General features: G+C 42.2%; 1 protein-coding gene across 1 annotated transcript in view; it reads right to left on the reverse strand.

The window, feature by feature from the left end:
• The window catches only part of FAM168B (family with sequence similarity 168 member B), a 39,788-nt gene that overhangs the window by 11,812 nt on the left and 2,437 nt on the right, over positions 1–25,539 (reverse strand). Inside the window, exons 2-3 of the mRNA XM_003797286.3 lie at positions 16,992–17,072; positions 7,872–7,955 (exon numbers count right to left, since the gene is read on the reverse strand). Coding sequence (XP_003797334.1) covers positions 7,872–7,955; positions 16,992–17,061 — 154 coding nt within the window. The 5' untranslated portion in view covers positions 17,062–17,072. The remainder of the gene's footprint in view (positions 1–7,871; positions 7,956–16,991; positions 17,073–25,539) is intronic.

Consider the following 25,539-nt stretch of genomic DNA (forward strand, 5'->3'; position numbering starts at 1 on the left):
AAAAAAAAAGATTAAAATTAAATAAATAAATAAATGTTAGATCATGGCCAGGTGTGGTAGCTCACATCTGTAATCCTAGCACTCTGGGAGGCTGAGGCAAGAAGATCACTTGAGGTCAGGAGTTCAAGACCAGCTACAGCAAGAGACCAGTTTCTACTAAAAATAGAAAAATTAGCTGGGCATCATGGTGAGCAACTATAGTCCTAGCTCCTTGGGAGGCTGAGGCAGGTGGATATCTTGAACCCAGGAGTTTGAGGTTGCTATGAGCTAGGCTGAGGCCAGGGCACTCTAGCCCAAGTGACAACGAGACTACTATGCATATACACACACAAAAAATAAATTTTTTAAAGTTAGATCATTATGGATTAGAAGAGACATACCATAAATTTAACATGTAGTGTTGAGTACATCCTGATTCCAAAAATTAAAAAAAAAACAACAACAAAAAACTGGGAGATATGCTGGGCAAATTTGAATATAAACTTTTTGGGTTTTTTGAGACAGTCTTACCCTGTCACCCTGGGTAGAATTCCATGGCATCATAGCTCACAGCATTCTCAAACTCTTGGGCCTGAGCAATCCTCTTGACTCAGCCTCCCAAGTAGCCGGGACTATAGGTACCTGCCACAACACCTGGTTTATTTTTCTATTTTTAGTACAGAAGGGAGTCTTCACTCTTGCTCAGGCTGGTTTCAAACTCCTGAGCTCAACTCAAGGGATCCACCCACCTCAGTGCTAGGATTACAGGCATGAGCCATTGCTCCTGGCCTGAATATGAACTATTGAATAAAATCAGAAGACTGCTGTTTCTAGATGTGATAATGGTACTCTTGTCATGCAAAACAATGTTCTCACTGTAATGTTTGGAAAGGCCATACTGAAGTCTACAGGACCAGGATACAAAGGCTGCATGAAATTCTCAACTGATTCAGGAGGAAAAAGAGATAAAACCCACCTACACCCTCATCCTTAAATACATAAAGCAAATATGGTAAAATGGTACATGGGTGAATCTAGGTGGGGGTATTATGGGCATGAACTGTACCGTTCTCCCAATTTTTTGTATACATATTTGAAAAATGTTTACAATAAATAAGGTGAAAAAATACTAATACTTTCACATGATGACACAACTGAGAAAGGGTCTAAGCTAGTCAGAAAATCTCCATCAAGCCAGGCACAGTGGCTCACACCTATAATCCTAGCAGTCTGGGAGGCCAAGGCAGGTGGATTGCCTGAGCTAACGGGTTTGAGACCAGCCTGAGGAAGAGCAAGACCTCATCTCTAAGAAAAAAAAGCCAGGGTTGTGGCCAGTGCCTGTAGTCCCAGCTACTTAGGAGGCTGAGGCAAGAGAATCGTTTGAGCTCAAAAGTTTAAGGTTGCTGTGAGCTATGATGCCACAGCACTCTACCAAGGGCGACAAAATGAGACTGTCTCAAAAAAAAAAAAAAAAAGAAAGAAAGGAAGAAAGAAAGAAAGAAAGAAAGAAAAAGAAAAGCTCCACCAATAAACAATTACACAGGAGTGAAGAAGTTAAGTGAAGAAGCCAGCTGAAAGGCGCCCACTGATCGCCCCAGAAGATGAAAATCTTGCTAAGCCTTTAAGCGGCCATCAGCAGGAAGTCTGCCTCTGTAGCAATCTCATCAGGAAGATGGCCTGGCAGTTATCCACAGGTTGGAAGAACTAAGTTAAAACATGCCACTGTTCAATATATACAACCCACACACTTAACAGAAAGTTATAGTTCTACACTATAAACTGATTCACAGAAGAAAGAGAGGAAATGGGAGAAGCTGTTTGAGGAAGTGAAACATACAATGAATTTACAACCTGAAGGGAAAACTAGAGAAACAGATCCTCAGCCACTATCCTCCAGTATTTCTGGCACCAGGGACAAGTTCCATGTTTCAAGGAAGACAATTTTTCCACAGGACTGGAGTGGGAGTGAGAGGATGATTTTGATATAAGCCTGTAAGCAAGCGATTTAATTATGGCCGCTATACATTCGAACCTCTCTGCGAATGATGGTCTGTGTTACAGCCGCTCCCCAGAGCTCATCATCACCTGAGCTAAGCTCAGATCATCAGGCATTAGATTATCACAAGGAACGCAACCTAGCTGGATCTCTTGCACATGCAGTTTCAGTAGGTTGAGCTTCTATGAGAATCTAATGGCTCCCTGATCTGACTGGAGGTAGAGCTCAGGCCAGTGGTGATGCCAATGGTGAGGAGCAGCTGTAAAGAAAGATGAAGCTTTGCTTACTTGGCCCGGGGTTTGGGGTCTAAGCTCTAAAAGACCTGTCAATATGCCTAACAAGACAGTGTGTCACTGTTCACACTGGAGAAAAAGCCTCGACTGAAAAGAGAATGGAAGCTGCCAACTCGAACACACACCCAAGCATGCACAATGTAAGATCAAAGTGAGGAAGAGCTGGATACACGTCAGAAGCACTATTTGGCTCACCACATACACTAAAAACATAATACACTATTTCCATTCTTTGATTATTTCCTTAGGATATACAATCAATGACAGGTCAACCTACAACAGTGGTTCTCAACCTTCCTCCTAATGCCGCGACCCTTTAATACAGTTCCTGTAGGTCTCGACCCACAGGTTGAGAACCGCTGACCTACAAGGTCCTCCTTGTCTTTTACCAGAGGCCTCCTGTTGCAGAAATCCCTTCAACTGGCCCCAGGTCCCCCAAATAACCCAAAGTGATTTGACAACACCTGCCTTACATGTAGGTTTCATTGAAGCAAAAGATGTCTCCCCAAAGCCAGTGAGAATGCAGTGAACAGTACACTATTTGTGCATTTTGTAAATATTGCCCTAAAGCCAAAGGAACTGTAAACAAATATTAAGGATTTGCATGTCAAAGTTATCGAGGTGAATCAAGTATACTGAGGCCTCAATTTACTGAGAAATGAAATGTGTCAAAAAATAAGATGGACTGAAGGATGGAGGAATGGATATGTGACACAAGTAAAACATTACTTGCAAAAGTTGATTTTAGAAAGTTTAATTACAGAATCTTAGCAGTATATATATGCTCGTTGTGGAATTTTTTCAGCTCTTGTATATACAATATTTGAATTTTTTTTTTTTTTTTTGAAACAGAGTCTCAAGTTGTCACCCTGGGTAGAGTGCCGTGGTGTTATGGCTCATAGCAACCTCAAACTCTTGGTCTTAAGTGATTCTCTTGCCTCAGCCTCCTAAGCAGCTAGGACTACAGGCACCTGCCACAACATCTGGCTATTTTTCTTTTTTTTTTTTTTTGGTTGTAGCTTTCATTTGGTGTTTGGCGGGCTGGGCTGGATTTGAACCTGCCAGCTCTGGTGTATGTGGCTAGTGCCCTAGCCACTTGAGCTACAGGCACCGAGCTAGTATTTAAAAATTTTTACAATAAAATGTTCAGAAAATAGTCACTGTATACTGCTACTAATTAGAGCAATGGTTTTTAATATATGCTATTTTACTGTTTATTCTCATGACTATGAACTATGTTCCAGTGCTCATCAGAAAACCTTTTTCTCTTTACACATTAATGTTACATCACTTTCTATCCACCATTTAACATAAATCAGTTTCAACAGAGGTAAACATGACTCCCTGTGTTAATAAGACCTGGTGAGTGCTAGCTACTTCCCTCGCTTTTTTTTCATACTATTAGGTCCACTATCTTTCCAGGGTAATTCAATAGGAAATCTTACAAACTTAAAACAAATACACACATATATACACACACTCTTACCTCAGAGTACTCAAAATAGACATTGCCTCTCTCAAATAATGTTTATTAAATTTGCACCCTTTACAACATAAAAACCAAATCCATTCAGTGCAAGGTCTTTCAAAAACAATAGCTTTAACACCTCTTACATACAGCTTACTACAAACAACTAAATTATTTCTTGACAATTTCAGATCATCACTGCAAACATTAGGTATTCTGACTGTAAAAGGACCAAAGCAGAGAACTGAACATGCAGGCTGAGTGCCTGATGGTGGGCCTGGGGCTGCAATCCTCCAATAACACAGTCCAGAGGTATATTTATTTATTCATTCAACAAGTGCCAAGAATGAAGTTAAACAACTTCTCCAGGGATGACACAGCCAGGAGTTAAGCCACATCTAGGGAACCCCACAGTTCAAAACTCAAGTCCAAAGACAGCCCACTCCGGCAGCCTATGTATGCAGATTATTACACTTATTCAGGACACTTTCCACATTTCCAGATTCTGCATTAACAAAATTCTTCAGCAAAAGACATGATATCTCATCATAAGGTTCTCTGAAACCTCTCTCTGTTACACTTAGAAGAGAATTAATAAATAAGCAGTGTTAGGATCACAAAAGCACTTTGTAAACCAAACTCCACAGACAGCACCTACATCACAAGTCAGCTTTGTTCACAAATCTGGTAGTAAGAGAACCAGAAAGTTGATCAATAAAGCAGCAGGAATAAAGTAAAGTTCTCTTTTAAATTTTTTACAGTGATGACTTTGGCTTGCTCATCAGATAAAGGGAAAGGCCCAGTGAAAAGAGAGATTAAAAATTTCAAGACATGAAAACACTGAGAGGACTCCAGAAAAAGATGGGTCTCACGTGTCAGGGGGCCAACAGCACTTGTGCAACATCAGGAGGGCCTTCATTTACCAACTTCACATAAAAATCTTTAGCTTCTGCTAAAAACCAGAAGAGGTGGCAGCATTGCTGAGCCAGCAGTCTGGCAGACAACAGCCGGCACCATGAGTGGACTCTACCTTAAACAAGGCAGGCCCTTTGGGCACCAAAGTTGCCCTCAGCCTGCCCGGGCTTCTGAATTACAGTAATAGTTTAACAGCAGTCTTAGAAAGGAGTGATGTGCAAGAAGATGGGTGATGTCTGTTCTATAAGTAGCCCACAGAGGCCAGACCTCCAGACACTACCCCTCCTCTGCAGGAAAACACTGCACACTTTTGGCAAAGAACAGCTTTGTCAGCCTCAAATAAACCTGAGACTCTTTTTGTAAAATAAGAAGCAGTCGGAAGTTCTTAGTACATTTTCACATTAATTTGTGCTCTAAGAAGAAAAGAAAGCAAAAGTGGGCTACCTTTGAAAATTCTAGTATAGTACTTTATTTTATAGTGGGCTACAGCATGATCACATGTAGCATTTATACTTAATGCAAAAGATGAGCTTCAGTCCATTTCTACAACCAAACGAGTAATAAATACAAACGTAAAACCTTTTAAAACTATAAAACTTCAAGAGAAAAGGAGAAAATTTTGGAAAAAGTGGGTTAAATTTTTTAACAAAAAGATAAACATCATCAAATTTAAAAACTTCCACTTTTTGGCACACCATTGAAAGAATGGGAAAAATCACGAACTGGGAGAAAATCTGCACATCTTTTTTTTTTTTTGAGACAGAGTCTCACTGTGTCACCAGGGGTGCCATAGCATCACAGCTCACAGCAACCTCGAACTCTTGGGCTTAAGCGATTCTCTTAACTCAGCCTTCCACAGCTGGGACTACAGGCACCCACCACAATACCAGGCTATTTTTGTTGTTGTTGTTATTGTTGTTTAGCAAGCCTGGGCTGGGTTCGAACCCACCAGCCCCAGTGTATGTGGCTGGTGCTCCAAGCACTGAGCTACAAGGTACCAAGCCTATCTGCAAATCTTATCTGATAAAGAACTCTCAAAGCCCAAAAATACAAAAAGAAACTCAGTGAATTACATATAGTAAAAGATGTATCTAAGTGCTTTACCAAAGACATGCAGATGGAAAATAAGCACATGAAAAGATGCTCAATATTATTAGTTATTAAAAAAGTTTAAATGTAAACTATAATGACATATTACTACACATTCACTAGGATGGCTAAAATTAAAAAGACTGACAATACCAAGTGTTGACAAGGATGTGGAGGAATTAGAACTCCCAGACACTGCAGGTGGGAATGTAAAATGGTACGTTCACTTTGGAAAACAGTCTGGCAGTTACAAAGTCAGACATATGTCTGCCGTAATAACCAGCCACTCCACTCCTTTGCATTTACTCAAGGGAAATAAACACATAAGTCCACATAAAAACTTGTACATGAATAGTTACAGAAGTTCGTAACAGCCAAAAATCGCAGATAACCCAAACGTTCATCACCTGCAAATGGATAAGTATGGTATTTCCACACAATGGAATACTACCTAAAATACAAAGGAATGAACTACTGATTGATGCATACTATTGCATCAAGTCAAAATAATGCCAAATGAAAGAAGACAGTCCAAAAATTAAAAAGTATGTTCTATATAACCCCATTTAACAAAATTGTAATAAATACAAACACATCAATAGTTAAGAGAAAAAAGATCAGTGATTTCCAAGAGACCAGGAGACATTAGAAATGAGCAGGAGAAAATTTTTTCAATGATAAGTATGCTCTCCCCCAAACACGTCACAGAGAGTTATCAGACTGTATGCTTTAAATATGTGCAGCTTTTATGTTATGTATACCTCAAGAGAGCTGTTTAAAAAAAAGGTTAAACAATCAGAGATGATTCACAGAAGGAGAAGGGTGGTGCCATGAGCCATTAAAGAATCCAGTGAGTGACAGCATGTAACTACTGATCCCAAGGAAAGAACACTGCATAACAGACTAAAAGACAGGTGCAAATCAGCAGGGACAGCTAGCCTAGGTGGCAGGGAAGACGGGAGGCAGGATCACAAGAGAAAATCAATCTGAGAAGAATAAACGGGCTAATGTGGCAAAGAGCTAGGAGTCTCTTGGCTTAACGGTATCTTATAGTCATAGGAAATCACTAAGAAAAACTTCACCTGGAAACATGGCTTTGGTTTATATGGGAAAAAGCATTAACCTTGGGCCAGGAAGCCTCGGGCAGGAAGATTAAGTCCCAAAGGTTCTTCTCTGGGTATGAGCTAAGGCTGAACAGAGGTGGTCACAGTGAAGATGAAAAGAAAGAGATGGATGTAAGTTTAGAATACAAGGCAGAATTTTATGATTAACAAAATAGGAAGGATTTGGGGAAAGACCTTTGCCATTTCCTCTTCCATCAAAGGCAACTGTGTGAGGATAGTGCTGAGGAACAAAGAACTCCCCCAGTAGCCCCACGAGTAAGACCTTGAGACAAAGTTGAGCTCTTACGTCACCGTGTGGGCCACCACTGCTGCTGTGCAACAGCCAAGTCCTGTGTGGATAAAGCCCAAGTGTGCAGCCTCAGGAGGACATCCTGCGAAACACACTGGATGCAAACTCAACCAATTCCACTCTCAGTTTTGTTTGTTTTTTCAGATTATTATGAGGGTACATACAATTAGGTTACATAGTTTCCATTTATAAGGTTAAAGCCCAAGTTGTACCTGTCCTTCCCCAGAAGTGTGGCATATACCCATGCATTGTGCCTATTGGCTTCCACTTTTCAGTTTTAATAGTGATTTCTATAATCTAGAAAACAGTCTTATCCACCCCACATGGAAAATATAATCAAAGTGCTAAAACACTGTAGAAAAATCAGAAAACATCTCTAAAAATGTCAGCAACATGGAAATTCTACCTCTTAGAAGTGACAATGTTCCGTTTCTAAAGGCAACACTATCTCACAAACAGATGACCTGGCACAAGGAGTTGCCTCTAACAATCTAGTGATTAAGATGAAGATTTGTGTTGTAGGAGGACATGAGAAACACTATCTAAAGTTCTACCTGCAAAAAGAATGAAGCTTTTATTGTACCTCTCAACAGTCTACTTACATGACCTGAGCAGTTAACTCCAAGTCCTAATTCTATACCCACTCTTCTCAAAAATCCACCCTCTTTTCCGTCTCCCCCAGCTGTGCAGACAGAGCATCTTAGCACCGAGCACTTACCTGTTTGGAAGGTAGGATTTGCTCCAGGGTACATGTTAGGAGAATAGGCAGGAGCTGCTGCTGTGTAACTCATGGGGAAACCAGCTGGAAAAAAATACAGAACCACATGATGTGAATCAATTGAAGCAGTTGTGCAGAAGTGCCAGAGCTCCCAACTTACTCCTACCTTCCTCACCAGAACTCCACAGGCAGACTTAGGGAGCTACAGGAGTACTATGTGTGCCCAACACCTTATCTCTAGTTGTCATCTAGCCTCACAATTTTCATGGGTCACACTCAGGATTGTGTCTTTTAAACCTATGAGTAAGTATTTAAAACTTCCTACAAATAGAAAATTTGGGCCAGACATGGTGGCTCCCACCTATAATCCTAGCACTCTGGGAAGCCAAGGGAGAAGGCTACCTTGAGCTCAGGATTTCAAGACCAGCCTGAGCAAGAGTGGGACCCCATCTCTATTAAAAATAGAAAACACCAGGCAAGCATGGTAGTACATCCGTGTAGTCCAAGCTACTTGGGAGGCTGAGGCAAGAGGATTGCTCAAGACTAAGAGTGTGAGATTGCTGTGAGCTATGACGCCATGGCACTCTACCCAGGGCAACAGAGTAAGACTCCTTCTTAAAAAAAAAAAAAGAAAAAGAAAAAATTTCACAGAAACTGAGAAGTCTACTGTCATCAAGCACAAAATCAACCATAAAGCCAAAAAAAAAAACAAACCCAAACCCAACCTGGAGTCAGAAAATCCCCAACACTTCTGGCGGTTTGATTCCAGACTAATCACATCATTTATTACTCAGTAAAAGTAATAAGAGGGCTAAGAGTATCATGTGTTAGATCTATAACTCTCATCTGGTCTCACTGCCAAAAGTCTGGAAGAACCAAAATGCAAATCTAATGTGAACTCAAGGGTTTGTTTTTCCTACTACAGTGAGCAGGAAAAGGTGTTTTAAAGCCTCTCAATCTCGGCTCGGCGCCTATAGCTCAACTGGCTAAGGCGCCAGCCACGTACACCTAAGGTGGCGGGTTCAAATCCCCAGCCCGGACCGGCCAAACAACAATGACGGCTGCAACCAAAAAATAGCCAGGCGTTGTGGCGGGCACCTGTGGTCCCAGCTACTTGGGAGGCTGAGGCAGGAGACTCGCTGGAGCCCAGGAGTTGGAGGTTGCTGTGAGCTGTAATGCCACGGCACTCTGCCCAGGGGGACAGCTTGAGGCTCTGTCTCAAAAAAAAAAAAGCCTCTCAATCTCACTGAATCCAAAGACATATCCCACATTCTTATTTATTTTCAATTACAAGTTACTATTTTTTTTTTTGTTTTAAGGCACTGTTTAAATCAGACATCCTTAAACTACGGCCCTGTGGGCCACATGAGGCCCGCCTAGGACATTTATCCGGCCCGCCGGGTGTTTTTGCCACCACTGCCTGTCCTGCTTAGCAGCCGACTCGTCCTGGGGCCTGCAGTCTGGCCCTCCAACGGTCTGAGGGACAGTGAACTGGCCTCTGTTAAAAAGGTTGAAGACCCCTGGTTTAAATCTTCTAAATTCATTTCAAGTTTCTTCATATTCTGAGTTCTAATGTCCAACTCCTCCAATGCAGGGCAGCCAGCTGATAAGGTCTAAATGCCCCCTCCAAAACTCACAATGAATTTAACTGCCATTTTATCAGTGATGAGAGGTGAACCTTTAAGAGATGATTGGGTCATGAGAGCTGTCCTCACAGACTACTGCCATTACTGCAGGAGTAGGACAAGCTGAACCCCCCTTTCCTCTAACTCGCTGGCTTGCTCTTCAGCATTCTGCTGTGAGAAGATACAGCAAGAAAGCCCTCACGAAATGCTGGTGCCCTGCTCCTGGACCTCCCAGTCTCCAGAACCAGGTGCCAAATAAATTTCTGTTCATTATAAATTACCAGTCTATGATATTGTTACAGTAGCAAAAAACAACTAAAGATGCCAATCACAAACCCAAGCTGTAAATGTCATTAAGCTTCAGTCTTCTTAAAGAAGGGGATCTAACTGGCATCGTAGACACATGGAAACAGGGAAAACAATTACAATCCACATGAAAGCAAGTTGAACTTTATTATTAATAAAACAAATGAAGAATCTTAGTAATAATAAACCATGACTGCTAATAATGCATACCATGTACACAACGGAAACATCAAATAAGACACTCAGTGCTACAGGCAGAGTCCTGTTCCCCAGTATCCACCAACAGAAGAGCTTCAGCTGCCTGCCTTGGCTTTCCACAAAGCCCCAGAGACCCGTCAGGCCCCTGCTCCCCTTTCGCCTGAGGCCCTGGTTCACAATACAGAAGGTGTCACCCACGTGACAGCTGGGACATTAGAACCCCTTCTTCATATGCAGGGCACAAAATCAACAAGACGACCCAGGTTCACTAGACTTGACTCCTGTCCTGACTAGTTGTGAGAAGACGTAACTTTTCTATTCCTCTCTTCTCTTACCTGTTAAGTAAAGCTCCAAGAATGAACAGTCTTCAAAACCAACCATGCTGAGGCACAGAGAAAGATGTCTCTCAGGGCACTTGGAGAGGTCACTTTAGGTGGTATCATGATCCCTTAAGGAATCTTGGTGATAACAATACCCAAAGCAAAGAAACCCTATGGCAGCGGTTCTCAATCTGGGGGTCGAGACCCACAGGAACTGTATTAAAGGGTCGCAGCATTAAGAAGGTTGAGAATCAGTGCCCTAAGATGAGAACTCAGGACAGGGGACTCTTGAGTGGAATTCCAAAGGGAAACTCCTTTTAAGTGGGTTTTACTCACAGGTTCTGAATGAAGCGCTTTACCTGAATCCATTCCTGCAGTGTCCCCAGCCTGGGCACCCTTGCTCCACTGCCCAGCCTCCCACCGTCCTGCAGTGGGAGGAACGGGAATCCTCAGTCCCGATGGCCCCAAGGAATTTCTACATGTACCCAGTTCTCATCTCTTGTCCCTGCTCCAAAGCTGCTTTCTTCTGTCAGAAACATCCTCCCTACCTCAGCAGAAGTTATTTTGGGCTTCGCCCCAACCCCGCAGAGTCTCACTTTTCCATCTGCACTCTCTAATTACTCAAAGAATGGTCTGTTGGCATCGAATGTTTTATCAAATGTACTCATTTTGGACATCAAGGGCAGATTCAACTTGAAAACAGACCTAAAATGGCCATTAAAAGACAGGACAGTGGTTCCACAGACCATGAGAAACTCCTCAGAGGCCCAGCTGCAAGCAGAGGACGGCCAGGCAGCCTGTGGAGCTGCCTCAATCCCCACAGATGCAGGTGTGACAAAGCTTAGACACCAGGAACCAGCGGTTTCATTGTTTAAAAAAATGTCTGAGACACCACTAACCTAGAGCACATCCTACAGGTCTTTATAATAATTTCCACAAAATTTAAATTCTGCATCTTATGTTTAAAGGTCCCTAGAAAACTTTTTTGTCTGCTTAGTGCTTTCCTACTTCAACTTTGTTGTAAGAATGAGTTACCATATTCCAAAATGAAACAGAAAACACACATAAAACAAAATTAAAATCCGTCACTATACACTAGCAACTACACACCTGGTCCTCTAGTATGGGAGTCAGTCACCCAATCTCCTAGGGTGTCTCTGCTCCTTTCCCACCCTCAACCCATCAGCCACACCCCATCTCCTCTGCCACTACCCTGACCTGCCACCCCCACCCAAGCATGGTATTTCTCACCTCACTATCTACTTCTCCCTGGCTGCACAAAACTCACAGGGGCACCTTTAAAAGAATCCTAGCAACACTCTGCCTCAGCTTACCTTAGGAGGAGGACCAGCTTCTCATCTTCTGTCAACAGCTAATCTGCTGGGTTCCAAGCAACAGGCTTCAGAGCCACTGTTTCTTTTTTGTTGTTATGTATTTTTTTTATTAAGTCATTTGTACATAGATCATGAATACATTTATGCCATTATGGGATTCAATGTGTTGATTATTTGTACAAATTGGAGTGCTTACATCCTACTAATCAACATAGCCTTCACCTCATTTACCCAATTACACCTGATAGATCCAACTTGTACCTGCAATATGCTCCATAGGTGTGGTCCCCCTACTGGCCCTCCCTCTATCCACCCACCCCCTCTTCCCCTCTTCCTCCCTTTCCCTCCTTCATCCTGGGCTATAGTTGTGTTTCATTTTTCATACGCAAGCGTGAGTGATAGTAAATTGGTTTTACAGTAGTACTGAGTACACTGGGTATTTTTTTGTTTCTTGCTGTTTCTGCTGACTGTCCTGGCCACAGTATAGTTTTCCGAAAAGTGCACATTTATCCTCAGAGGATACCAAGATTCTCTCCTCAGCATCTACACTAGCTCCCTTCCAGCACTGGGAAGCTGGAAAGGCCAGACTCCCCTAGAGCAAGGGAGTGAAGTGATCCTAACAAGATCCTAAACCCCAATCCAGTGTTTTTCAATCTTATTTTTATCTAACAGCACACTTGAACCTACAGTTAAACTTCCACAGTACACTTAAATTATATTGATAAAGGTTTGGTGCCTGTAGCAGTGTTACAGCACCAACCACATACTCCAAAGGTAGTGGGTTCAAACCCACCCGGGTCAGCTAAAACAACTGCAACAGCAACAACAACAACAACAAAAATAGCTGGGTGCTGCAGCAGGCGCATGTAGTCCCAGCTACTTGGGAGGCTGAGGCAAGAGAATCACTTAAGCCCAAGTGTTTGAGGTTGCTGTGAGCTGTGACACCACGGACGGCACTCTACCAAGGGTGACATAGTAAGACTCTGTCTCAAAAAAAAAAAATTATATTGATAAAAAGAAAGAGTTAAAAAAAAAAAAGAATATACTTACTATGCTTTGAAGGCCTTTCAAAAATAATTAATGGTCTTTAAAATTTTTTGCAGTACACCTAACATCCTCTCATGGCACACCAACTGAAAATCATACCCTAATCATTTTTATGAGAATGTTCACTTTATGGAAACAAAACAAAAACTTCAGAACAGAAAAAAAAAAAAAAAAAAAATCAGGGCAGCCCCTGTGGCTCAATGGGTAGGGCGCTGGCCACATACACCAAGGCTGGTGGGTTCAAACCCGGCCCGGGCCAGCTAAAATGACAAATGCAACCAAAAAATAGCTGGGCGTTGTGGCAGGCACCCGTAGTCCCAGCTACTTGGGAGGCTGAGGCAAGAGAACTGCTTAAGCCCAAGAGTGTGAGGTTGCTGTGACACCACGGCACTCTACCCAGGGCAACAGCTTGAGACTCTGTCTCAAAAAAAAAAAAAAAAAAATCATAAGCTAGGCAATCAAAAGGCAAATTCAGAGAAATATATGCAAATTATTCAGATAAAGTGCTAATACCCTTAATATCAAGCAACTTGGAACAAGAACAACAAAAACCCAACAGAAAAAAAACATCAAGTCACAGACAGACAAAACTCTACACTACAACCATAATGATGCTATTTCCCACAAACTGACAAAAGCCCAAAAGCTGGATAACGCATTTCATTAGCAAGGTTATAGGGAAAATCTCACCTGCTTCTCATGGGAGTACAACACAGGAAAAACCCTATGGAAGAGAACTTGGCAGTATCCTAACTGTCTATGCATTTGCTCTCTGATCCAGCAATCCCACTGCTAGGAATCCTCTTTGAGGACCATGCCCACAAACACCATCAACGTAAACATAGGACTATTAACAGCAGCATTACTGGAATAGCAAACATTTCAAACAACTTCAACACCCATCACAAGCAAAGTGGTTGAATAAACTGTAAAAACCCCACAAGACGGAAGTTATGCAACAGTATTATAATAAAAAAAAAGAACAGAGCAAACCTGTGTGAACTGCAATGGAGTGATTCCTAGCGTACATTAAGTTCACAAAGCAAAGTGAACAGGCCTGCATCTCTTTTCCAAAAAGAACCTACGGTTCAGCTACGAGAAATACATAACGGAGGCCTCCTCCAACTGCCAGTCCCGACTCCAGAGCACCCTAGGCTGGCCGAGACTCCAGAAGCAGAGGCTCTTCCTAATTCTGCTTCCTGACCCCTTGGTTTATTCCTCTCAAAGAACGTTTGCTTTCCTAATACCATCCCAGTGTCCACTACCATTTTTATAACAAAGGACAAATTAGAACACATGAAATTGTTGACCTGGGGTTATTTATGGATTCTCAGCCTGAGTAAAAGGTCAAGTCTAGGCCTCTTCCCTGGACAGAAGGCCACAGCTAGAGGACAGAGAACAAACATGGGTTCTGGAGGTCTTACAAGGCTGCAATGATAAAATTGGACCTTTTAGGAGCTTCAAAGGCAGCAGAAGTCCTCTTTTAAGACATGCCAAATTATAAACAGTACCCCAGCACAAAGTTAAAAAGCAAAACACAAAAATATCTGAAATGAAAAAGAGTATTTTGCTCTCCTGGTGCTGAAGAGACAAAGATCTGAGTCAGGATTCACAAAAGAGGATGGGCTGCGCAGAGCATGCCAGGTTGATCAAAGCTCAATACTCCAAGATAAGGACAAAACAAAGGGAAAATGTACCTCACCAAAACTGAAATGCACCTAAGCCCAGCTCCTGAGTGGATGAAGACTACTTGCCCAGCAAAAGACACCCATGAAGGGGGGGGAGGGGCTGCCCATAGCTCAGTGGTTAGGATGCCAGCCACATGCTTTGGAGCAGGTGGGCCCGAACCCGGCCAAGGCCTGTTAAACAAATTAACAAACAAACAAACAAATAAAAAATAGTCAGGCATTGTGGTGGGCGCCTATAGTCCCAGCTACTAGGGAGATTGAGGCAAGAGGTTCACTTGAACCCAAGAATTTGAGGTTGCTGTGAGCTAAGACACCATGTCACTCTACCAAGGGTTACTAAGTGAGACTCTGTCTCATTAAAAAAAAAAAAAGACTTTTTTAATACATGGATTTTATTGCAATTTAGAACAGAATTAGCAAAATTAGTGAAATGGAAGCAGACAAGTAGAAACTACCTATATTAAAGCTCATAGAGAAAAAAAATGTGAACACAAAAATGAAGCAAGAGGACAACATCGTCCTGGAGACAACACAGCGTCACAGCCTAATATACTTGTAGATGGAGTCCCTAGAGAAGATACAAGGGGCAGCAAAAATATCTGAAAAGCAACCGTTAATGCTGGAGGAAATCGATCAAGAAGTCAATGAACGCTCTGTATATTCAGCAAGGTAAACACAAAGAAAATCTCATCTAGTAAAACAAAGATACTTCCTTTCTGCAGAGCTCTCAGAAAGGAAACCTGCCAACTGAGGCATATCCCAATTACAACAACCACTGCGATATATGACACACCATGCTGTTCGTTCATTATCGTAAAAAGAACACATCTGTCACAGTAGGAAATAAGGGTCTCTTTTCATGATTTTTGTAAATATTTCTGTTTGTATTTGCAAAATGAAGAATACATTCAGGCTCTTGCACCAAAGGAACATCTATCGTCATTTGTTTCCAGTCAAAAAGTGTTTTGGTTTTTTGTTTTGTAGTTTTTGGCCAGGGCTGGGTTTAAACCCACCACCTCCAATATATGGGCCCGGCGCCCTACTCACTGAGCCACAGGCATCACCCCATCAGTCAAAAAGTTAAAAGCAGCAGGGGGAACAAAGGATGGGGGTAGGAGGGGAGGAGAAAAGGGACAAAATTTCAAAGAAGCAGAAATTATTCGGACAGAAATCAAGATAATACAATCACATCTTTAAAGTGCTGAGAGAAAATAACTGCCAACGTAAACTCTGTATTACAGTGGTAGGCAAAAGAGGGGGAGGGGCCAAAGATACCATGTAGATAGAAACCCAATTATATCAGTTACCTACATTACTACAATTAAAAAACAAAGCATTTTTAGGAAGATCTCACACTTTTCCACTAAACATAAATGGAAATGGACTCTTACTCACCAGCCAGTAAGAGTATGAAATGGCATAAAAGTACTTTCTTTTTTTTTTTTTTTTGCAGTTTTTGGCCGGGGCTGGGTTTGAACCCACCACTTCCGGCATATGGGGCCGGTGCCCTACTCCTTGGAGCCACAGGCGCTGTCCTAAAAGTACTTTCTTTTCTCATGTCTTCTCAGCTTTTGGTACTAAAGTTATGCTGATCTCAAAATCCCATGCACATAATCCCATATCCGAGTTAACTCCCTGGTTTAAACGGCCTGGAGTGGTTACTAGTTCCTGCACTGAGCCCTCACTGATAATGTAGTTTTAGAAAAGTCAAAGACACTAAAAACATCAAAATCAAGAAAATAAGTAATATGGCTTGGTGCCTGTGGCACAGTGGTTATGGTACCAGCCATATACACCAAAGTTAGTGGGTCCGAACCCGGCCCAGGCCAGCTAAACAACAACTGCAACAAAAAAATAGCCGAGTGTCGTGGAGGGCACCTGTAGTCCCAGCTACTTGGGAGGCTGAGGCAAGAGAATCACTCGCTTAAGCCCAAGAGTTTGAGGTTCCTGTGAGCTATGACACCACAGTACTCTACCCAGGGCAACATAGTGAGACTCTATCTCAAAAAAGAAAAAAAAAAAAAAGTAATAAAAGGAGGAACTTGGCACCCGCAGCACAGTGGTTACAGCGCCAGCCCGCCACATACACTTCATTGTCTCCCTCACTCATAGCCCACCTTTGACTAGCTGACTCCACTCGGTGAGGAACACGGTGCAGGCCTAAGTTAGTCAGTAGAATCCCCTGGCCATGGCCCGGGGATAAAAACTAAATTCAATCAGAATAAACTCCAAGACTGGCTTGAATAGAAAATAAGAAGCCCCCTTGGGCTTTCCTGTAGGACAGAAATGAAGAGGCTTCTAGTGAGGGCTGAACCTCACAGAGACTGCCAAGAGGAAGAATGGGACCTGTGGCCAACAACAAGCCAATACTGAGGAACTGAAGTTCAAAACAGGAGGCAGAGAAATGAGATCATCATCCCAACTGCTAGAGCCATCAGATCAAGTAGTGACCTAATGCCAGTATAGCTCTTAACTTTTTAATTCCATATAGTTTCTTCCTTGTCTAAGCCACTAGGTTTGTCAATAAAAAGCATTCTTACTGACAATGAAATATACCAAGTGTTCAAAGTTCAATAATGAAAACAAAATTTTACTTGCTCACCTGGATAACCAATTCCTTTGGCATTTGCATAGGGAACCCCAGAAGATCCAGGGCTATAAACAGGATTCATGATTTCAAGAACTAAAAGAGAAAAAAAAAAGTGATTTAGCTGAGACCCTTTTCCTCAGATTTTTCTCCATCATGAGTCCCAAAATAGCAAGAGTCCTTTCTCCAGTATACTGTAAACGATATACTCCATGCAGCTCCCAAATGGCACAGAACAGAAAAGAAACACCCAGTGCCCCAAACAGGACACTGTGAACGTTCCTTTACAACTCTCTTCAGCCTATCAGAGCGAAGGGGACAGTGTTACTTCTATCTTCTACAAATAACCTAAATGTTCTTGAAACACAAGAAACAGTTGAGTAGGCTCGGCGCCTATGGCAAAAGTGGCTAAGGCGCCAGCCACATACACCTAAGGTGGCGGGTTCAAATCTAGCCCGGGCCTGCCAAACAACGACGACGGCTGCAACCAAAAAATCGCCAGGCGTCGTGGCAGGCGTCGTGGCGGGCGCCTGTGGTCCCAGCTACTTGGGAGGTGGAGGTAGGAGACTCACTTGAGCCCAGGAGTTGGAGGTTGCTGTGAGCTGTAATGCCACGGCACTCTACCCAGGGGGATAGCTTGAGGCTCTGTCTCAAAAAAAAAAGAAAGAAAACAGTTGAGTAACCCAAGATATACCCAGAGTATCATCATGCCAGCTGCTTTAAAAAAAAATACTTAAAAACATAGCAATGATACAATGCTAAGTGGGAAAAAAAAAGTAAGATACTGCAGTGTTTTACCCAGCGCGATCCCAAAGTCAAAGCTAGGCATGCACTTCTGGCACAATCAGAAAAAAGTCTGGGGTGGCGCCCGTGGCTCAAGGAGTAGGGCGCCAGCCCCATATACCAGAGGTAGTGGGTTCATAACCCAGCCCTGGCCAAAAAACTGCCAAAAAAGGAAAAAAGTCTGGAAGGAAATGTAAAATATGAACAGTGACTGCTACTATATAGAGTAGGTTTAGTGTTCCTTTTGCACTTTCCTGTATTTCTTAACTTCCATTAAATATATTTTTTTCCAAAAAAGAATAAGACAAATTAGCTATAGCTCAGCAACTCAAGTAACCCACTCAATGGTCTATCATTCACAGGTCTCTTTTCCTGAAAAGTTCAAGATCGTGTGCAGTTATAACCATGATTCTACCCCTTCCCCGATATAAACATTCTCCTTAGTGTTTCCAGCAAGCTCTCTGAATGTTATCACCCAGTACACTCTAAAGTGTGAGCTCTCACTACTCCTCATCTGGTAAATCACTGACTTACATGGATGTAAATTAAGGTGAACTTTAATTTAAAACAGTGTTTCTCAACCTGTGGGCCACGACCCACAGGAACTGTGTTAAAGGGCCGTGGCATTAGGAGGATTGAGAACCACTGATTTAAAATAAAAACAGCATGGGGGGGGAGATGCTTGGAATTCTCTGTACCTTCTGCTCAATTTCTCTGTCCAACCTGAAACTGCTCTAAAAATAATCTACTTTTGAAATTTAAAAAAGGAAAAAAGATTAGCCAGACACAGTGGCTCACAACTCTAATCCTAGCACTCTAGGAGGCTGAGCAGAAGAACTGCTTTGAGCTCAGGTGTCAGAGACCAGACTAATCGAGATCAACACCCCATCTCTACTAAAAATAGAAAAATTAGGGCTGGGCGCAGTGGCTCGCATCTGTAATCCAAGCACTCTTGAGGCCAAGGCAGGTGGACAGTTTGAGCTCATGAGTTCGAGACCAGCCTGAGCAAAACCAAGACCTCGTCTTTTTTTTTTTTTTTTTTTTTTTTTGCAGTTTTTGGCCAAGGCTGGGTTTGAACCCACCACCTCTGGCATATGGGGCCAGCGCCCTACTCACTGAGCCACAGGTGCTGCCCAAGACCTCGTCTTTATTAAAACAGAAAACATTTCATAAAAAAGTGTAAGAAAATATAAGTAGGTTTCATGGGAGTACTGAGTACACTGGATACTTTCCCCTCCATTCTTGAGACATTTTACTCAGGAGGATATGTTCCAGGTCCCTTCATGAAAATATAAAAGAGATATAGGCTTCATCTTGTTTAAGGCTGCATAGTATTCCATGGTATACATATACCACAATTTATAGCCCAGGAAGTACAGAAATGGAGTGGGAAGGAGGGGAGGGGAAGGTTTGACAGAGGGAGAGTAAAAGGCAGGACCACACCTATGGAGCATATGACAAGGGTACAAGTCAAATCTGTGAAGTGTAGAACATAGATGTTTTGACACAATAATCAAGTAAATGAGGCGAAAGCTATTGTTGATTGATTAATGTAACCATGTCAGATTGTATAAAAAAAAAAACACAGCACACTGTACCCCACATATGCATGAATGTATTCATGATCTATGTGTATTTGACTTAATTAAAAAAAAATAAAAAATAAAATAGAGAAACTGAGGCAAGAGGCTTACATGAGCCCAAGAGTTGGAGATTGCTGTGAGCTACAACACCACAGCACTCTACCTAGGGCAACAGCTTGAAACTCTGTCTCAACAAAAAGAAAGAAAAGAAAAGAGAAAAATTAGCCAGGCATTGTGGCAGGTGCCTGTAGTACCAGCTACTCAGGAGGGTGAGGCAAGAGGATTGCTCAAGCCCAAGAGTTTGAAGTTGCTGTGAGCTAGGCTGATACCATGGCACGCTCTAGCCTGGACAACAGAGAAGGAGCGAGGGAGAGAGGGAGGGAGGGAGAGAGGAAAGGAAAGAGGGAAGGAAGATAAGAAGAAAAAGATTAAATGTGCATTTATTTGCTTGTTTAGTGTCTGACTTCCCCACATCCTCAACTAGAATGCAGTAGCCCATGCAAACTGGGAACATATACTTGGTTTTGTTTATTGTGGTTTATCTCCAGCACCAATGACAATGTCTAGTATAAAATATGGTGCAACCATCTGCTAACTTTCTCAAAAACACATGCACTCAGAACACTCTACTTAACAAGTTCCATTACAAAGACAAAATAAAAAAAAATACACTGTATATTTTCAGCTTATGTGACTCATTTAGAATATTCACAATGAAGCAGTCCAATAAAAATAATAATAGGTCATATCCTTAGCCTCTGTTACAAGTAGTTCTGCCTAAATCAGGAATAAATTAGTGTATCCATGATTACAACATTCATTACCCAAACAGTCCAGTTCTTTCAAACTTCTAAACCAAAGCCAGGAGCCAGAGGTGGGTGGACTACTTGAGCTCATAGGATAGAGATCAGCCTGAGCTACAGTGAGACCCCACCTCTAAAAATAACTGGGCGTTGTGGTGGGTGCCTAAGATTGTCTGAGGTTGCTGTGAGCTATGATGCTACAGCACTCCACTAGGGAGTTAAGACTGTTTCAAAAAGAAAAAAAAACCAAACAAAGCCAGACGCCAAATTTGTCATAATATCCACAACTATAGCTAAGTGACAAGTGTTGATCGGCACTGTCCAAAAGAACTCTCTGCAGTTATGGTGTTCTCGGTGCTGTCCAACATGGCAGCCACTTGCCTGCCAAGTGACAAGTGAGCAGCTGAAAACTGTGGCTTCTGTAAGATCTTTTAGCTTTATCTAACTACAGTTTAGTCACGTGTGGCTACGGGCTACTACACTGGACAGCATAGATCTACAGACCAAAGTAAAGAGAAAGTACGGAAAGCACAGCAGGCAGACAGGAGAATCACTCGCATGTTTTAACTCATGGCTGAAGAACACATTAGCAGATGGCAATTCCTATTCCCTTGCACTCTCAACCCATTCCTGGTAGATCTACAACATAGAAACCGTGGAGCCTCTCAAATATTGCATCTACTTCTCTGGTTCAACTACTATCTCTAGAAAAGTGAATACACCCCCAATACTGTAATATTTCTCTGTTCTATGCCAGAATCTAATCTTCTCTTTTTCAGTGCGGTTGGGGGTTAGCTGGGGTCTTGTTTTGGGTGGGGAACACGAGTCATGCCTATAATCCTATCACTTTCGGAGGCTAAAACAGGAGGATTGCTCAAAGTTAGGAGTTTAAGACGGGTTCTCTTTCTGTCACCCAGGATGCAACACAGTGGTACCATCATACTCACTGCAGCCTGGAACTTCTAAGCTAAAGAGATCCTCCTGCCTCAGCCTCCTGAATAGCTGGTACTACACGTGTGTGTCACCACATCTGGCTAATTTTTGTTTATTTTTTTTAGGAACAAGGTCTCACTGTGTTGTCCAGGCTGGTTTCAAACTCCTGGCCTCAAGTGATCCTCCCATCTTGGCCACCCAAAGTGCTGGGACTATAGGTTGAGCCTAAATTTAATTTTATACACCCCCAATACTGTAACATTTCTCTGTTCAAAGTGCCGAGACTACAGGTGTGAGCCTAAATTTAATTTTCTTAGTCAAATCCAAGATTAGGAAAGCACCAGCTTGGTGCCTGTAGCTCAGCACATACAACTGGGACTGGCAGGTTCAAACCCAGCCCAGGCCAAACAATGACAACTACCAAAAAAAGTAGCCAGGCATTGTGGCAGGCGCCTATAGTCCCAAGCTACTTGGGAGGCTGAGGCCAGAGAATCACTTAAGCTCAAGAGTTTGAGGTTGCTGTGAGCTGTTGATACCACAGCACTCCGTGGAGGGCAACACAGTGGGAGTCTGTCTCAAAAAAAAAAAAAAAAAAAAAAAAAATAAGGGAAAAAAGAAAGATTAGCAAAGCACTATTCAAAAGTCCATGTAGAGAAGATCATAGTCCCTAAGTTAACAATCTAGAAAAGCTGTCCAACAATCCTGTCTGGAAAGATGAAAAGTTATCTCTGTACTGTCCAAATATAGTAACTGAATTTTTAGTTTAACTTTAATTAACTTAAAACAGTCCCATGTAGTTGACAGCTATTGTACTGGACAGTGCAGGCTTATGATTAATAATGGTAATACAAGGCAAAGACTGTTAAGAGTCACTAAGACAATAAAGTGTTCCAAGGGTAGAGAGGGAAAACAAAAATTCAATGGGGGAGGGGAGGAAATGGTCAGAAAAAAACTTGATTAAAGCAGCAACATTTCAATAAACAATCGATAGGATCCTAACCAGCCAAACAAGATGCATTTTCGGAATATTGGGCAATGAAGTTTGTCTGGAGCTTGGGCTACATGTATGAAATCAGCAATAGAGGATAATAAGAGACACAGGTTAAGCTACAACCTCAGGTGTGGGCTGAGCAGGAGCTGTCATCTGGTAGGCAATGAAGCTATCAAATAGCACAGCAGTTGAACAGGCAGTTACAATATGAACCCACAATGCTACTCCTAGGAGTAAACCCAAGAGAAGTGAAAACACAAGACTACCCCAAAAGATGTACATGAATTTTTATAACCTTTTATTCACAATAGCCCAAAACTGCAAACAGCCCAAATGAAGCACTAAACACCAGGAGGTTCTTCATGACTACTAATATAACGCAATTTACCCTTGCCACTAAAAAATTTTACAGAATCACATTTGAATTCTAGTGAAGTTTCAAAACAACCAGAAATTACATTTCCTGAGCAGTTTTATTTCCCCTCCGGCTAAAAAATCCCAAAGTAAATATAAACTTTTAATGAACTGAAAATTACAGATAGCTAGGTGTGGCAGCTTACACCTGTAATCCCAGCACTCTGGACTGCCTGAGCTCACCAGTTTGAAACCAGCCTGAACAAGAACAAGAGCAAGACCCTGTCTCTAGGCTCAGCACCCGTAGCTCACCTGTTAGGGCGCCAACTACATACACTGAGGCAAGCAGGTTTGAACCCAGCCCAGGCCTGTTAAACAACAATGACAACTGTAACAACAACAAAAAAAAAAATAGTTGAGCATTGTAGCCTATAGTCCCAGCTACTTGGGAGGCTGAGGTAAGAGAATGGCTTAAGCCCAAGAGTTAGAGGTTGCTGTGAGCTGTAACGTCACAGCACTCTGCCAATGACAACATAGTGAGATTGTCTTTAAAAAAAAAAAAAAAAAAACCCTGAGCATTATGGCAGGCACCTGCCTATAGTCCCAGCTACTCAGGAAGCTGAGACAAGAGAATCGCTTGAGCCCAGGAGACTGAGGTTGCTGTGAGCTATGATGCCACGGCACTCTACCAAGTGTGACAAAGAGAAATTGTCTCCAAAAAAAGAAAAAAAAAAAAAAGAAAATCACAGGTAGATAACATACACCAGAATGATGGAAGAAAATGTTGGTGTTCCTTCTCCAAAAGCCAAAAACATAACTCATATTTGTCTGAACAAAGGCCAAAAATTGGCAGTGAGTAGGGCGCTGGCCCCATTTACCGAGGGTGGCGGATTCAAACCCAGCCCTGGCCAAATTGCAACAAAAAAATAGCCAGGTGTTGTGGCAGGCACCTGTAGTCCCAGCTACTTGGGAGGCTGAGGAAAGAGAATCACCTAAGCCTAGGAGTTGGAGGTTGCTGTGAGCTGTGATGCCATAGCACTCTACCAAGGGCAATAAAGTAAGACTGTCTCTAAAAAAAAAAAAAAAAAGCCAAAAATCTCCTTCAGTAACTTTTTCAAGTGATGAAAAGGATTCCCCCAAGAGATTGAGCTGGAGGATAGGGAAATCCCTTGTTCAGTACCATCTCCCTGCATCTCACAGTGCCTGGCACAGAGGAAGCTCTTAATACCTTCCAAATGCTCTCGAATAAGTGAAAAACTTTCCAATAGAAAATACGGGACTTTTCATATCAACAAATATTACCTCAAGACATTCATTTAAAATTTAATCCAGAATTGTCAAAACATTATCTGTTTACTGACTTATGGACTTGAAACCTGAATCCACTGATCAATCTTAACGTCACTAAGAGTCAAACCGTGTGCATCCTTAAATGATGAAAATATGAATTATTCTGCATCATCTAAGATGTTCTGCTACAAAAATCAAATGGCACCTATACACATAAACTTTCAGTTTGCAGGAAGACAGAAGTTGGAGGACTATGCTAACACTATGAAGCAATCAAACCCCAAAGGAGTCAGGGATTCTAGACCACAAACTCTTCAGTAAGTCAATAGTGAAGAAAATAGGGGGAAACAGAATTGTTTACATTAAAATACATTTAGACATAATGGCAACAGATGGATTTTATTTGGATTCTGATTTACTAAAAACTACAAACATATTTCAAGAATATTTGGGCCAGGCGCGGTGGCTCCTACCTGTAATCCTAGCACTCTGGGAGGCCAAGGCAGGTAGACTGCTTGAGCTTGTGACTTCAGGACTAGCCTGAGCAACAGCCAGAGCCCATCTCTAAAAAAATAGCTGGGCATTGTGGTGGGTGCCTGTAGTCCCAGGTACTCAGGAGGCAAAGACAGAATTGCTTGAGCCCAGGAGACTGAGGTTGCTGTGAGCTATGATGCCATAGCACTCTACCTAGGGTGACAAAGTGAGATTCTATCTCAAAAAAACCCCAAAACAAAACAAAACAAAAAAATTATTTGGGAAAAAACTGAATATGGGCTGGGTATTAGATGATAGGAAACAAGTGTGATAATGCAGTGGTTATGTATAAATACAGCAAATTGATACTTTACATCAAGATGTTGAGTACATATAGTTGTACACTGTTTTGTACTTCTTCAGTTTGGATAAAGTAAAAGTAAAGAAAAAACACACCATCCCCAATACATCTGAAGACTTTAATTTCCCAGTCTGATTTGGTGTGAACAAAGGGCCCCAATTCCAAGGCTGGATCCAAAGGGTTAACTCTTTTTGTTTTGAGACAAAGTCTCACTTTGTCCAAATGGGTAGAGTGTCCTCGCAGCATAGCTCACAGCAACCTCAGACTCTTGGGCTCAAGAGATCCTCTTGCCTCAGCCTCCCAGGTAGCTAGGACTACAGGTGCTCACCACAATGCTGAGCTATTTTTAGAGACAGGGTCTGGCTCTTGCTCCAGCTGGTCTTAACTCCTGAACTCAGGCAATTCACCCACCTTGGCCTCCTAGAGTGCTAGGATTACAGGCATGAGCCACTGTGCTCAGCCTTTTTTTTTTTTTTTTTTAATGAGACAGAGTCTCACTATGTTGTCCTGGGGTTGAGGACCATGGCTTCATCAACAAATTCTTGGACTCAAGTGATCCTCATGCCTCAAGTTCCCAAGTAGTTGGGACTCCAGGCACCGGCCACAACACCGGGCTAGTCTATTTTTAGTAGAAGTGAGGTCTTGCTCTTTGCTCAGGCTGTTCTCCAACTCCTGCCTCAGTCTTATAGAAAGGTACCACTTTTTTTATAAGTTTCTCATTTGAAATAACTCAACTGTCAGAACTCCTGTGGATGGACTGACTCATGCATCAGAACAGAGAAATTTCAGGTTTGCCCTTAAAATGACGACAGCAAAAATTTATTAACTTGAAAACTCCAATAATAATCAGAAGTATTTTTTTTTTAACTGAGACAGAGTCTCACTTTATCAGCCTTGGTAGAGTGCCGTCGCATCACAGCTCACAGCAACCTCCAACTCTTGGGCTTAAGCAATTCTCTTGCCTCAGCCTCCCAAGTAGCTGGGACTACAG

Source organism: Otolemur garnettii, unplaced genomic scaffold (assembly GCF_000181295.1).
Source record: "Otolemur garnettii isolate 467f Iridium unplaced genomic scaffold, OtoGar3 scaffold00114, whole genome shotgun sequence".
Classification (NCBI taxonomy): Eukaryota; Metazoa; Chordata; class Mammalia; order Primates; family Galagidae; genus Otolemur; species Otolemur garnettii.